This window comes from Anticarsia gemmatalis, chromosome 4 (assembly GCF_050436995.1).
Source record: "Anticarsia gemmatalis isolate Benzon Research Colony breed Stoneville strain chromosome 4, ilAntGemm2 primary, whole genome shotgun sequence".
NCBI lineage: Eukaryota > Metazoa > Arthropoda > Insecta > Lepidoptera > Erebidae > Anticarsia > Anticarsia gemmatalis.
In genome coordinates, this window is record NC_134748.1 from 9,900,567 (window position 1) to 9,917,283 (window position 16,717).

Sequence of the window (16,717 nt, forward strand, 5' to 3'; positions counted from 1 at the left end):
ATTGTTCGTTGCTAAAAATATAAAAATTCCACATATACGAGTATATTAATTAACAAATGACAGTGTGAAAAAAATCTTCACAGGTGGTGTGAAACCCAGTAAAGATGTTTGTTTCGATGACAATTATTCTATTTTCTTTTTTCTTGTTTCTGCTGGAACCAATCTGGTAGAGTGAACCAGGACTGCACCTATCAATACAAAAAAATGTTAGGTAATGTGATTTTCCACATGTGTGTTTCCACACACAATAATCGTTTTTATATTCTATGAAATTTCATTATATTTACCTGTCAATATATTGTTTCCTAAAAGGTTTACAGTCAAACGTTCTTAGTAAAAGTTGTTCCTAGTTATCATTACTTTAATTTGACACTACTTTTATTAATGGCCGCCGACCGCTCAGAAGTGCCCATTCTCCTTTAATCTTTTATTTTCTCCTGAAGTCTCCTCCCGTAATGAGAGCTTTAGGATCGTACATGCCAAGGCTGTGTTCTAAGGTCTACTTACTACTATGACTATAATATGTTAGACAAATATAATGGTAACATTTTCACTTACCCTTTCTTTCGTATGATCCACGAACGACCGATTACGAATCAGGAACATCATCGGCTTAGTACCGTAGCAGATCATATTAAATGCTCCACTAATCAGGTATTTAATCAACTGCATAGGAAATCTTTATATTAATATATTATTGCGGAAAGAAAGAGAATTCGTATGCTTGCTACGTACATATTTCGTTGCCTATTAGAGATATTTTTATAATAAAAAAACTTTTTGATAAAACTCTTAATAACAAAAAAAAATATAACTAATCGAGATTATTAAACATTTACAAGGCATTTTTTTGTTTTTTTACGCATTAAGTGGTGTGGTTGGACTTTTATAGAATATTAAGTACTTATTATTATCAAGAAAATACCAATGACTGATTACAATTGCCTTTCACCATAGAAGCACATTTTTAAACATTAATTCCGATAAAGTCATGATTTGGGTGAGTGAATTATTTAACTGCGTTAAAAGCGAACTTAAGCCTTTCGGCAGACCTACATGCAAGGGTATCGGTAACTATGTTATGGCAAGCTGCAACGCCTCTAAGATGTCAAGGAGTCCTTAAGCATAAATAAATTTAACCCATTTATGTCCCACTGCTGGGCAAGGGTTTGAGTCCAACACGCCAAGCACGGGTTGGGGGCTTTGCATACCTTCAAGAACTCTCAGTTATGCAAGGATGCATCCCGATGTTTGCCTTCAATACGTTGGAACAAGTGATATTTATTTCTTAGTCATAAGTAAGCTGCCTCGGGTTCGAATCTGCAACCACTTGCGTGGGAGGTACTAACTTATTTACGACAGTGCGCTTGAAAATAGGGAACCTGAACCATACGATGATGATGACCATAATTATTAATGGTTGGAGCTATTCTTTGTTAAAATGCAAACAACGTCACAACATAGTCAAAGCTAGACATAAATTAACTTACCGATATCCATGACATTAAAGAATACCACCATGACCTAAGAGTTTTAAAACACGTCATTATGGTAACGTCGTTGCCGTATCCAGTAAACTGATTGCATCGATGGTTTGCTACCCCTTTATAACATAGGTGTTGGTATCATCGACCGAAGATCTAAAATTATAGGTCTATAATTGATACTAATTAGCGCCTACAGGATAATTGATTAGTTGTCCTTATACAAATATTAATAATAATGTTAAGTGATTATACAGGTATTATACTATTATGGTACAATGCATTTATAGACATAATGATATTGTTAACTCAGTGAAAGTTACGCCCCTGTTGTTGTTATGTAGAAATTCTCGAAATGCCAAAACAAAAGACTATTTGAGTCCCGGTGCCCTGTCGCGGCATGCCGAGGCGTCCCCTGAAATACGGAAGGATCATTCTTAGGATGCCCAGGAAGTCTTCAACAGCGTACTCACTCGATTGCGAATTAAATCGTGCTAATTTCAAAACCGTACTTTTAAATTCCAAAGTGCAGTGCTTCAAACGCAGACTTAAAATTAAAATAATCACAATTAAACAATCTAATTAGTTTCATTTAAACAGCTTTAGTTTGTAATTAAAAAAAGATTAGGTTAAGCTCAAATCCATAACTATAGAGTTCGAATTCGAGTGTTGAGGCTAGTTGAGAGTAAGCTTGCGAATGTTGTGGTAGCATTTTAATCACGATCGGTATATTTGAGGTCTTCTCAGTAATCATTACTGACTGATAATACGTTCTGCAATTATAAATCGTAGTTAACTGAACTGATATTGTTAGGTAGTTGTTATTATTAAGATAAGATTCTAGAACGATATTAGGTAATATTTTAATCTAATATTTACTGCGAAGGTTTAGACGAATGTTGAAAGTAATGACCAAAAATCTCCATTGTTAAATCTAAGATGCCTTTGACTTCACGTCTCCGTCAGCCGCACTCGTTATCTTCATCTCTTGTGTTTATTTTGCTTTACGCACAGCACTTTCTTCTGTTTAGATTTTCAGACAGACAAAGTTAACTGGCGCTTTATAGAAAGCATAAATCGAAGTAGTGCGGGCAAATTATACAAATTGTAACTGAGTCACGGACAGTTTTGGTAAATTACAATTATTTACCTACTTAATACATGTAATAGTTGCACGTGTATCATGTGTTATTTTCATCTCGCTTAATTTTCTATTTTAATGATACGAGTGATAGCCGAGTGGTATAAATGGTCGCAGGTTCGAACCCAAAGCCACACACCTATTACTTTTAGAAGTTATGTGTGCATTAGAAATGGGAGTTCTTTAGAACAATCTTGAAGGTACGCAGAGTACCCAATTCGCAATTGTCCAGCGTGGTGGGCTCAGGGCCTAACCCTCTCACATTACGGGAGGAGCAGCGGGGCATTAACGGGTTAAATTTATTATTTTTATTTAATTATACCAGTGAAAATTAGGGCATTACTATAACCGAGCTTATGAGAGAAAATCGGTTACGGAAACGGAACTGAGATTTAGTACCTGATATAATTCATATGATCTTTCGGGTGCAATCGTGTTCCAGCTGGTTTAACTCTTTTTATAACCCATATCCATGTAATAAAAAATAAGCGCCTATATTATTTTTAACAGCAATATGTACAATATCGCAATAAAAACCATGAACAGTCAGTTTCAACAGGTTGTAAATTTAGAATATTATTTTATGTGAAGTGACCAATATTCAATCAAATTTGTCATGTCTTTGTGATTGAGACGTAAATTTAATTCGTTTTTTTTACTTATTACGGTCTCACTGCTGGGCAATAGCATAATAGTTTCCTTCACCCATGGAACAAGTGACAATTATTTCGGCAGACATAACTCCGAAAAGTCATTGATGTGTTGTCTCGTGTTCTAACCATCGATTTTACGTATTGTACACGATACTCTTAGACCACTCGGCTATCACAATTCTTTCTATAAAGACTTCGAAAATAAAAATCTGTAAGAAAAATACCGGAGGTAAATGTTGTTTGAATAAAAATAGCTTTAATTATGACGAATGTTTTAAATTACAGAAAATAGAATACTTCGCATTAAGCGCCTACAGTATAAACAGCTTAAGAATTATTAAATGAATTTACGCATTAGAATGTTGCTATTTGTAATGTGTAGGAGTCTGATGACATCCTCTCGGCGAAGAAATGGCTTCAGGGTCTATAACCCTATAATAATAATACTTTTCGGACAACCAGTCGAAATTAGTTGACAGTAGATCACACGATCAAGTTTTCTCTCTATCTCTCTCTTTTTCTTCTCTTGGATAGGCATCTCACACTATCCGGTGAGAAGGGAAAGAAATGTCTAATGCAATTAATTAAATGAAATAAAAGGTTCACATGTATCCGCTGCAACTATAACCCAACAAGCCTGTACCTATCAGTGGCAAGGATAGATTTAACTACTTGTTTAATAGCTACTAGTTTTACTAGTTTAATAGTTTAACCCCCAGTTTCTGAGTACATTTAGCGGTAGTTTATCTTTTCAATAGCGTTTTTTTATATGATTTTTGGCACTATTAAATAGATAGACTACCGCTAACTGTACCTCAGAAACCGGGAGTAAGATAACTACTAATTTATTTTGCAGTAGTACACTACTTTTGCCTTTGAATGCTCTTTGTACTTATGGGCTTAATGTTAATCCATTCACACCAATTTTATAGATGTGATAATATATTGCTTTCAAAGCTAAACAGCCCAGTATATGAATATAGCAGAAGCCGAATCTTGAAGAATATATAAAAAGGATAAAATATTCCCTTTTTTTTCTAAAATCATCACAGCTCGATACCATATGTGGCAACCGATCGTAATAGGTAACTTTTTGAAACTAGTTCTATTGCATATCAATTCTCCACTTACATTCAAGACGTGCTACATTTTGGTGATGATTAAGTCATTTCTAAGATAGCTATATGCTACAATATTTCCTTCAATTAACATCCATTAAGGGAAAGATTTCGAAATAAATAAAACATATCTACTATAGATCAATTTATTAATTTGAAATTTGTGAACCATTACTACCGTTTGGGAATTGAATAAATGTACTGAAAAGTAACGGCGTAATATTATTGATTACATTATTCAAGGGATGATCCTGGTTGAATCTTTTCTACTTGATGAACAATCACACTACGTTCTTTCTCGCAAATAAACGATAACAGATTGGTGCAGTGGGTGTCGTCAAGAGTACCATCACGGAATACTGCTCCACAGTACGCTTCTGCCCCATGAGGCATCTTAGGCTCCTTTGTAGCGAACTTGTCGTAACCGGCTTCTTTCAGAGTTTGACCTAAAAGATACCAAGTATTGGTTAAATTAGTCTCCAATACAGCTAGCTGAAATCTGAATGATATCCTACTAATATTATAAATGCGAAGGTTTGTGAGAATGTATATGTATACATGCACTTTCACGATTACGATGAAATTTGGTATATAGGAAGCAGAATAACACGAGGGATCGGTATTTACACGGGAAGGGTTTTCACACGGACGAAGTCGCGGGCGGCCTCTAGTTCATAATATGATAATGTGACGAGTCTAGGCGATTGGCGTTCAAGACCTGTCTCATTATAATCTTATGTGTACAAGTCGCGAAAGTTTGTAAACTGGATCATATTGTTTGATTACCATGAATAGTTCTCCAGTCACCACCAGTGCCCCAGTTGTGGAATCCAACAAAAACGATCTTTTTCCAGAATTCACCGACCACTTTGTTTTCAGGATATTTGCTAATAATCTTACGGATGACCCCAGCTTCGATTTCGCTGTTTATGATGGCAAGATGGCCGCCTTCAGCCGAGCATACGAAATTGGCTTCGGTGAAGTTTTCTGGCTTCTTGTGAAATTTATAACATTTATTAGTTTCTTTGTAGGGAACGTATTCTGTAAACAATTAAATGTGTTAATGTCTGAAAAGAATAAACAAATCAAAGCTCAAGCTTTATTTAGTGTAACTTGTACAATGCCACTGTATTACGAGTATTATTTTCTTATGTCACCTAGAAACAAATTAGTAGTACCTGAATCTGAGGTCCCACACTCATTTTCTGGTCGGTGTGTCTTCAAACACAAGTACGGGCGTGGCTTATCGCAGCTGACATCTGACAATCGGCCTTCAGAGTTCATCGCCAAGCAATGTTCTGCGTTGTCGATATTATTGGGTTCATTTGCAGCCCATTCGTGTGGGAAACCCTCAAGTGGTGTACCTGTAAATGCAGTAAGCAAGTATTACCTGATACTTAAACGTATAACTAAAAAATTGTGTACATAAAACTACATAGATTGTGCTACTAAATCATACAGAAAAATATTACTAGGTACAAGTAAATAATAACCATGGACAGTGTAATAAAATCCGTTAGAATAAGTGTCATGAATTCCTGTAAAGATTCCAAAATGCTTTGGTGCAGATGCTTGCATCAGTCGTTGAGCCCATGACGAAACAGGAGAAGCCAGGACACCACCTGTGAACATGAAAATAGAGTTTATTAATAACTATTTACATTATATAACATCGTGAGGAAACCTTGCTTGCCTAAAATTTGTTTAATACATTTATTGAGGGCATGCAAAGTCCCCAACCCGCACTTGGCCAGCGTGGGAGGATACCCTTGCCCTGCGGGACAGTAATGGGTTAAAGAAAAAAACATATATATTTTGACTACCTCCGTGGCACAGTGGTCTAGGTCACCACGCTGCTACCGTTGCTTCGAGAGGTCGTGGGTCGATTCCCACACGGGACAATTATTTGTGCGATCCATAAATAATAGTTTTGGGTCTGATTGTACTGTGTCCGTTGTTTGTATGTTTATAAAAGTCCCCGCGACACAAGAGCAATTCTTAAGGCTGCAACACGTCATATGCACAAGCGTCGCAGAGCTGTCAAATGCTCGAATCAACCTCTCGAAGGTTAGGAACAAATGACGCCGGCAAGCCGCGTGACTCACCGGCACCCACAGCCGCCACGCCGCCGCTGACACACGGTGTGTAGCAGCCCTAAGAGAGGTAGTGTTTTAAAAAAAATGCAATATCGTGATGGTTTACCTTCAATAGCGCACGTTCGTCGAGCCACGAACCACGTTGCAGGTATGTTATGGTACTTGTACCATATCTTGTTATGTCCGCTGAACTTGTAACCGGATCCCTTCCCCTCTGTGTACGAAAGTAATTCGGTTAATATTCTATTTAAAGTTGACTTGTCATGGGATCAAAAAAACGCTATTAAGATAAGATTTTTTTTGCAAATATGGGTACAAAATATGTCACAGGGGTTACTTAAATATTTAACATCGTTCAGCCATATTTAACCTTAAGGTACTTTTGCAAAAATTATACAGAAAATAAGATGTTTACAAAAATGCAAAACATCAAGTAAAATTATTTGTTAACATCGCTTTGGTTAATTATAGTTATTCATCGTTAGTAAATTAGTTTGAGTTGTTGGTTGAAATATATCTACTTATGATGATCAGGTATAAAAATTAAAAGGTGTAAAGTAAGCAACGTAATAGGGTAGTTGAAATCCAGTCAATCTAGTTATTATTTATGAAATGAAAAATCGCATCCTGCGGATTAAACTGTGAAACTGTGATCAAATAGTGATTAACCGCGCGGTTAACCATCAGTGCGTTAGGGGGCTACGACGTATTTTCTTTGGGATCAAATCTATGCTTAATATTATGTTTCTAGTCTAAAATAATTATAATTTCAATATTTATTTATTTTATTTAAAAACTTCTTATACAAAATTTGTACAAAGGCGGACTTAATGCCAAAGGCATTTTCACCTTGGGGTGATGCAGAGATTATATGAAGTATGTGCTTAAATAATAAAGGAGGAAAATTAGGCTGAGAAAAAGGTTTACAAATAATTAAAAATTTATTGACGACAAAAAATTCATAGCGATGCATGATATTTGAAATTTTGGATGAACTTCTTAGAAGTATATAAGCTTATTATTTTTTTTGTTAACCTGTAGCTCGATTCTCTACTACTATCGACTACTGACAACTGACCGGTCATCGAGAAATTTTGCATAAAAATCTGATCAGCGTCTTTGACGGGTGTCGCAGGAAGTATTTTGGCAGAACATTCTAAATGTCAAAAAATCTATACTCCACAATACCGACTGTACAGAATCACGTTACGGGTCAATTACACTTTTAACTCCATTTTAATTTCTGTCCTATTTTTTAAAATTATCTTTTAGAGTATGGCAGCAGCCGATTTCTTTTGGCAAGCGATGTCGACCTGGCGTAAAGAAGCTTTATACACAATATTTTAATAAATAAATTATCTTACCAATAAACGCGAAACAGAATATTAACACCAGATATTTCAGATTGGACTTCATTGTGATAATGTCGCCGTGCCCAAATAACTGATGGCTATGGTAGTTGAGGGCTCACTATATATATGAAAATGTTCTAGGGAATCATCCATTGTAATTAAATTAAAAATGTCAAATCAAATTCAATTGTTTATTATCATTATAGGATAACTGATACTTTTCCTATAAATGTATTTTTCCTATGTGATACAATGGTATGAAATGGAACTTTACGTTAATTATTATGGGTAAATTGATAAACTTATTGTTATTTTGTTCATGTAAAGCTTTCTGCCCGCGGCTTTGCTCGCGTGAAATTTCAACCCCTCTGGGTTAATTTTCAAAAATCGATTAGGCTCCTTACTAAATTGTCGGACTATAAATATATATCATCATCATACAAATAACTGAAATCGGTAATAGTATTAGCTCACCTGAAAGTTCTTTAGGAAAGTTGTTGAAGGTATGCAAAGTACTTAACCCGTTCTTGGCCAACGTGGTAAACTCAAGGTTTAGGGAAGGAGACCCTTACCCACGTAGTGGGTCAATAACGAGTAAACTTCATTTAAATTTCATAACATTACACCTTTCACATCTGAAGGTGCATTTGCAAATTATATAATTAACAATGTTGGTTTTCATGTAATTAAGCATGGAGATGATGCTACTCAACTTTTTCAGTAAAAATGAACTACGCGGTGGATTATTAAGTAGGTGTAAAATTAAAAAAATACAGGGGAATTGAGAACCTTCTCCTTTTTTTGAAGCCGATTAATAAATCTTAAATACATAGACAACACGATTTTTGTCTTTTATTATGTTATATTTAACTAATAATAATTGTCATTATAGACAGAATAAATAAATAAATCGCTTCATCACCTTTGAAAGGATACGTTCAGTTAATTATCCTGAATACTTACCTATCTATTGAATAATAAGGATAGAAAAATAGATATATTTGTATTAATAGACATTTATGGATATAATGGTAGGGTAACCAATAGTAACCATTAACCATATCTAAAGGTGTGTAATAAATCACTAGATCACGAAGTGTGCTGACACATTAAATACAGACACACGTACAAACACCATTTGTTTCAGTTACTCAGTAAACTGATAAATATTTTGAATTAACCTTTCAGAATTTAGAACTACCTGTACTAGTGGAATCGGGTCTATCCCACTAGTCCCGTTGAGTTGTCCCGTGACGGGACAACTGGCACTATTATGTCCTAACATACCTGCTACGTGGTTCGTGGCTCGACGAACGTGCGCTATTGAAGGTAAACCGTCACGATATTGCATGTGTTTTGGTCGCAGAAGTCCCGTTGCAGAGAATCATTGGACTAATGGGACAGACGCAGAACTAATTACTATAACTTTAAAAAATACGTGCATGACATGGCTCTCTACTAAATAGTTGGACTCTAGGCCCGAAGTCTATTATCATCATCAGTAATTCTGTAGCCTTAATTTTCCTTAGGTAATATAATGCCTTTTCGACGTTTTAAGCCAGGACTTATCCAGGGAAATTTAAAGGAATGGCCGCCCTACATTAAGGAAGTTTTATTATGATTGTTTAAATTAGTTTTCATGCCAGTCGTCACACATTATCCTGTTTTGAATAGGTATATTTTTACTTTTTCCTGATTTGTTGACAATCAATATCTATTTATTGTCACCGTGGAATTTACTCAACTTACAGAATTATCATCACTCAAAGACTTTCGCATTTCCCATTCATACAGGTAATAAAACCAACTTTAAAACTTTAATTCCAATAATATTTTTTGTGTCAGCCGAAGTAGTTTGTCATAACAAACATGACCGATCATTAATGTAGACAAAGGTACGTATTTTAGAATATCAATAACTACTCTTTGATGGTAGCACGTAGAAAGCACTATTTATTAAAAATATATTATAAAAATCGGCACACCCAGGTCACCCAGTAAAAAGATATGAAGTTAGTTACGAGTAATTAATAAAACAACAATATAAAATATAATATTTATTGCACAGCTATTAAAATATTCTTCTAGACAAATCAGATTAACAATCACATAAGGACATATAAGAAGTCGGCCCCAGTTGATGTCAATATAGAAATCAGTCGCTAAGCCATGTTAAAGGCCTTCGGACGACTCAAACAACTTTGACAAAAGGTTACGAGTAATAGTCATAATAGTCATACGAGTAATGAATGAGCTTTGTTTCATAACTGCACTGCTTAGTTAGGCTTTTCAAGTTGAGGAGGTGTCATCTCACAGATGAAAGGTTTCAGGTAGTTGCATTCCATATAACTGAATACAGCTTGATGGTTAGCCGCACCGCAAAATTGTTCTGTTCCAGCGAGTTTTGCTGGGCTGTAAAAATAAAACTTGTCGTACCCTGCCTGCTTGAGAGTTTCACCTGAAAAAAAAAACGTGGTGTACTCGTTTCGTCGTAGCTTTCCATTTGAAATGCAAAAAAAATAAATTAAATGTTATTCATAAATATTTCTTTTGGGTCTATTTGTACTGTTCGTAGACTTTCGCTTTAAAAATCTGAATTGATACCTATTATTAGAGATACAATCTAGTAAATCATTTTATTATACGTTTGTAAGATGAAAGAGAGAAAAAGATTTGCCAGTATTTTATCTAAAATACGACGGCTTATGGAGTTCATATCGTTGTATTTATTAAAAAAATATGAATTATCAGTTAAACAAACATATATTTCGGTCAAAATCATTACCTTCCTTTTTTAAGAAAACAGGTAAGTATAAATGCTAAATTAATCTTACCGTGAATAGTTTTCATTTCGCTCAAAGAACCCCAGGTTTGGTAGCCGACATAAGCTAGACCATGAAGTCTAAGAACTTGGTGTTTGTTGAAAATATCTCGGATAACGCCTGCTTCTGCTTCGCTATTAATGATGACAAGATGGCCGCCTTCACCCGAACATACAAAGCTAGCATCACTAAAGTTTGCAGGTGCCTCGTGAGCTTTGTAACACTTATTTGTTGCGTTATGAAATGTATATGCTGTGAACAAAACATTCATCTATACTAATCTATACTAATATTATAAAGCTGAAGAGTTTGTTTGTTTATTTGTTTGTTTGAACGCGCTAATCTCAGAAACTACTGGTCCGATTTGAAAAATTCATTCAGTGTTAGATAGCCCACTCATCGAGGAAGGTTATAGGCTATATATCACTACGTTGCGATCAATAGGAGTCGAGTACCAGTAAAAAATGTTACGAAATCGGGGAAAATTTTGACCCATTCTCTCTTATGTGACGCAAGCGAAGTTGCGCGGGTCAGCTAGTAAAATATAAAAACATACTTCTTTACTCAATACTGACATGGTTAGTGGGACAGCAGGATTTGGATGGCTCATAACAATAGACAGCTTACTACGACGGCCAGTGTAACCTGCGCCGAAACGTCAAGCAATACAAGGTAAAATGCTTGAAAAATGGCTGCTTTGTGAATATATTTATACCTTCAACGACATCGCTATGGCTCAGTCATTCTATATATATTTTTCATACAATCCGTTAATTCTTACCTTCATCAGAAGTACCGCATGCCGTAAGAGGTTTCATTTCTCGTTTAAAACACATGTAAGGGAGTGGCTCTTCGCAATTAAAATCAGCCAATTTCTCTATGACAGATGTAACAATGCAATGTTCTAGATTCTTAACATTATTAGGTTCTCCAGGTAGCCATTCATGTGGAATCTCATCCAAAGACTGACCTGCAATGTTACAGTACAATTTTAGAAGAAGTTAGAATTTGAAGCAATTTTTATGCCTATACTTACGGTGGAATCGTGAGTTATATAGGTACACAGGGTTTACTTTAAAATTACATTAATGTATACGTGTAAGATCTCGTTTGATCGATGAATTTTACTATTTTAAATTATACCATTTTATTTATAGCGGTGTTTGTGCCGGTAATTTCCTTATTACTGTTATGATAGCCAAGCATTGTTACGGTAGAAGTTGGCACCTCCCACGCTAGTGACATTGTAATGATATGGCTTGTTCTAACGGTGAAGGAAAACATCGTGATGGAACCTTGTATGCCTAAGAGTTATTTAACATAGTTCTCAAAGGAATGCAAAGTCCCCAACTCGCACTTGACCAGCGTCGTGGACTAAAGGTCCAACCCCTCTCTCATTGCGGGAGGAGACCCCAGCCCAGAAGTGGGGCATCAATGGGTTAAATCATTTTTACACTGTTATTAAATGAACCATTCAATTTTCTGAAGTCATCCCGGCTCTACATCACTAACCCATGGTTTTTGAGGTACATTTACCGGTAGTTTATCTATTCAATAGCGTTTAAACTGATAGAAAAAAAAACTCTATTGAATAGATAAGATACCGCTAAATATACTTAGAAACCGGGGGTAAGCATACTAACCTTCAATGGTATAAAAAAGTCCTTCAGAGTTCGTGGCATGAATACCCGTGAACATGCGTCCATAACTTGACATTAATCTTGTTAACTGGGTTGTGGTAGGAGAACCCAACACACCACCTGAAAACAGATCCAAAATATCTACACTAATATTATAAAGCTGAAGAGTTTGTTTGTTTGATTGTTTGATTGTTTGTTTGTTTGAACGCGCTAATCTCAGGAACTACTGGTCCGATTCGAAAAATTCTTTCAGTGTTAGATAGTCCATTTATCGAGGAAGGTTATAGGCTATATATAATCACGCTACTACCAATGGGAGCAGAGTACCAGTGAAAAATGTTACAAAACGGGGAAAATTTTAACCCATTCTCTCTTATGTGACGCAAGCGAAGTTGCGCGGGTCAGCTAGTAAAAGTTAAGGATGTAGTAGGTTTTTGTGTGATGAGACATTCTTTCCATTAACTAAAAGATAGGCTTCCGGACACGTTTAGCTAATCTTCATTAGCTAGTTTAAAGCTTAAGCAGACTAAACAGATCGAGGCGCTCATAGCCAGTTGTGCTCACCGGTTAGTAAACGATCTGTGGGTTAAGCATCGTTGGCGCGGTCATTCTATAGATAGGTGACCGCAAAGTGTTATTTGAACTGAGCGTCTCCGTGCTTCGGAGGGCACGTAAGAAGTCGGTCCCAGTTGTTTCCAATTAAGATAACAGTCGTTAAGCCATGTCAAAGGCCATACGGGCGGCTTGAACAACTTTGACACTAGGTTGACCACTAACCATACGATAGATAGATAGACTAGACAGACTGGACATCCAAACTTACGAGCTTCAGCTGATAGAACATACCCATAGATTTGCAGTCAGGAAATATAATCTCAAAAAATGCTGAATTGATTTATAACACCATATTAAAGTTAGATTGTAAATAGTGATCGCTACGCTTTTGCGCTAGGTGTTAACATTTTTTCAGAAGAAATACATGTGTAATAATACACACATATTTACTTATAGCGTCAGATTTTATACTTCCTTCTGAATATTTGTATGTTTGTAAAAGACAGTAAAAGAGACCGAGTACTAAAAATAAACGGGTAAAGAGTGAGTAAACATGATGCATTTTTTGTATCTATAGATATTTTTCTTACCTTCTAAAGCGCAAATCCGTCGAGCTCTGAACCAAGTGACTGGCAGCTTATGATAATTGAACCATATATTTGCTTCCTTATCATACTGGTAGACACATATTACGCCATCTGAACAACAAATTCATAATATTTCATTATTACTACTTATTTTGTTTTTCTGGAGTAAATGCTGACTCTACTCACCTAATAAAAAAATACCCAATTCTTATCATATAAAAAGTTTCAGTCGGATTTAATTTCAATGGTATGGAACAATCAAATAGAACCTATTGAGGTAGCGTACAAAATACACACACAAATTATTCTAGACTAGCTGACCCGCGCAACTTCGCTTGCGTCACCTAAGAGAATGGGTCAAAATTTTCCCTGTTTTTGTAACATTTCTCGTTGCTACTCCGCTCCTAATGACCGTAGCGTGATGTTATATAGCCTATAGCCTTCCTCGATAAATGGGCTATCTAACACTGAAAGAATTTTTCAAATCGGACCAGTAGTTCCTGAGATTAGCGCGTTCAAACAAACAAACAAACAAACATACAAACAAACAAACAAACAAACAAACAAACTCTTCAGCTTTATTATATTAGTATAGATAAGGTTTTACCATTTCCGGATAAGTATTAGTTAGTTTATTACGTAGAAAATAGTCATATTTTGTACGTTTCTTGTTACTTTATCTATAGGATAGCTTTACCGACATAAGCTATGCTATTTATAAAAATAATCGTGCTTAAATTTTGTAAAAATATCCATCTAATATATAAAATTCTCGCGTCACAGTTTTCGTTGCCATATTCCTCCGAAACGACTTGACCGATTCTCATGAAATTTTGTGAGCATATTGACTAGGTCTGAGAATCGGCCAACATCTATTTTTCATACACCTAAGTGACACATTTTTTTTTTATGGCAAAGCAACGTTTGCCGGGTCAGCTAGTTAATTATATATTTATGTTTATGAGTAAACACTAGTTAAGAACAAAGCAAGATCTTACCTATAGCCACAGCGCAAACAATTAACACGACATAAACAAAATTAAGCTTCATATTAACGAACTTAAGTTGTGATTTCAAAGGAAAAACATAATATGGATCAATAAATAAAATGGACCAGGCTTTTATATGAAGTTCATTGTAACCACAACTGTAGCTTCGAATACCTATAAGAAGCAATTATAACGATTTGAACTGTTAATGAGCACGTGACATTTGATGTCATAGTTAGGAATAAGTGTGTGGCATAGCTCTTTACTAATTAGGTCTAGCGTTCACAATAGGCATACCTAGAAACAATAATGTTCTGCTAAATCTACGGCGGCCAATTAATTGAAAGATGCAGTAGTTCGATTCTCAACCACTATCGACTATCGACCGGTTAGTATTCGAGAAATCTGGTAGTTTGTCCTTTGGTATAATAATGTCCTGTTAGTTGATATACGGGGCCAATGTAATCGAGAATTGAAAAAAAAAGGAGACTATAGGTCAGGCGCAGGACCGTCGGCTTAATTTGCTCTACGAGGCACGGGGCCCAGGTAGCGTTACCAGGTCGCCAAACCTAATAGCCGGACAGACCAGCCAGTTTGGCCCGTCATTTGGTTAAAAAAGCAGGACACCCTATATTATTGAGGATTTTGTCTTAGTATTAATAGGTACGACATTTTATGTAAAATCAAGTGTTTTTGATTACGCCTAACGGACACCGTTTATTTTAGCCGGTCATGCAATCAAAAAGCCAAACTATGTCCGGCTTTATCCGGACGCCTGGCAACGCTAGGCACAGGTATGTTATGGAATGAGATCAAAACAGCCTATTCTCTAGCTTATATTTAGGACACTGGTATCGTTATACCTAACCCTTGACTACATCTTACACTCCCCAAGACAGACTTGCCTTAGCATGTCGATAGTGAGAGCCAGCCTTAGCGGAAATAATCAGAATCACGTAATATAAATAACAATATTTTGCCTTATTATTTAATTAGTGGTCAACAGAATACGGTGTTTTTCCGCTATGGTGTTCATATTCGTAAAAATAAGTTAGGAGTCATAACTTTTAAACTCTCGCGTTGTATGTTTAATGTATAACAGAATACGGGAATTAACGCGAACACGCTTTCACCTTAAAATGCCTAACGTTTCGGCGCAGGTTGCACTCGCCGTGGTCGCAGGTTCAGCCTGCAGGCGTCATATCAGTAGTCAGAAGTTGAAAATCTGACAACCAGTCAGGCTGCTAACATTTAAATATGGCCAATAATATAATATTGTTATTACAATAGATACAAATAAATGGAGGAAATTAATTTGTTATCCCTAGCTAAACACAAAATATTTTGTTATATATTAAATATAATATATCTCTATAATTACATATCATCATGTTCCCATCCTCATTGCGAAAAGTTATCACCTTCCTCTATAAGTATTTTTGACTGACGTAAAATATAGGTTGCTGTTGTTCCAGTACAGGTAAAATTTTGTCAATTTTTAAATTAACAGTGTCATCTTGTGGAACCCTGATGAAGCACGATATATTTTAGGAGAGGGTCGAGTGTTACGAAATAGTTCGTAAGTATTCGAACAGATGGCGGTATATGCCCCCAAAGAGGTTTTTTCGGAAAATAAATAAAGGTATAAACGATAGAGGTTGTATAGTAAAGATTTGACAAATGAATATATGTATACGTACTATCGAACAAACTGAATCATGACCCACCATGTGCTCAATTTCTAAAACACGTCTATATACACGTAGGTCGAAATTCGCTTAAACCCAGGTTTCCTTGGTGATGAATTTGTTATCTGTCATTATTGCGACAAATATTTGTTCGTCAATACAATAATGCTTTGCTACCGTTTTCAACAGGCTCCGTGGCGTAGTAGGTTGATGTTACGACTGCGACGCGTCAGGAGTAGGTTCGATACCCACTCAGGACATGGTTTATTCGGCCATTATAGGAAATAATGTAAAAATAAAAATTTAAATAATATAGGGTAAACAGCATAGTTATTACCCGGTTAAGGTATTGATACACAATTTAAGTCAATATTATCTTTATTTAGTAAAACATTGACATAAACTCTATTATAAACGCAACTTAAATATTCTTTCTAAAAGAACATCAGTCCTTTGTTTCAACAACTTTATACTTATTCAATATACACTTCATAAACACTTAAAAACCAGAAATACTAGCGAATACTGTTAATTCAAATGTGTTATCCTTAACAAATATTACAACAAACTTACTTTTTCTTTCCGAACTACA

The 16,717-nt window shown here is 35.6% G+C and overlaps 1 protein-coding gene across 1 annotated transcript; it reads right to left on the reverse strand.

Moving 5' to 3' along the window:
* Positions 1-4,537: 4,537 nt before the first annotated feature.
* Positions 4,538-14,584, reverse strand: LOC142987853 (secretory phospholipase A2 receptor-like). The gene is made up of 12 exons (XM_076136792.1): positions 14,447-14,584; positions 13,452-13,559; positions 12,310-12,426; positions 11,448-11,636; positions 10,679-10,918; positions 10,122-10,302; positions 7,857-7,942; positions 6,599-6,706; positions 5,890-6,018; positions 5,575-5,760; positions 5,183-5,437; positions 4,538-4,842 (listed from the first exon to the last, which is right to left on the reverse strand). Exons 1-12 carry the CDS (start codon positions 14,496-14,498, stop codon positions 4,631-4,633), a joined length of 1,863 nt encoding a protein of 620 aa, XP_075992907.1. The 5' UTR covers positions 14,499-14,584; the 3' UTR covers positions 4,538-4,630.
* Between the last annotated feature and the right edge of the window lie 2,133 nt (positions 14,585-16,717).

Coding starts and splice junctions, on each gene's coding strand:
- LOC142987853 (XM_076136792.1), bottom strand. CDS start 14,498: ATGAAGCTTAATTTTGTTTATGTCGTGTTAATTGTTTGCGCTGTGGCT. Junction 6,707..7,856: donor ATTCTGTTTCGCGTTTATTG/GTAAGATAATTT, acceptor TTTCGTACACAG/AGGGGAAGGGATCCGGTTAC. Junction 4,843..5,182: donor TGACTGGAGAACTATTCATG/GTAATCAAACAA, acceptor GGTATCTTTTAG/GTCAAACTCTGAAAGAAGCC.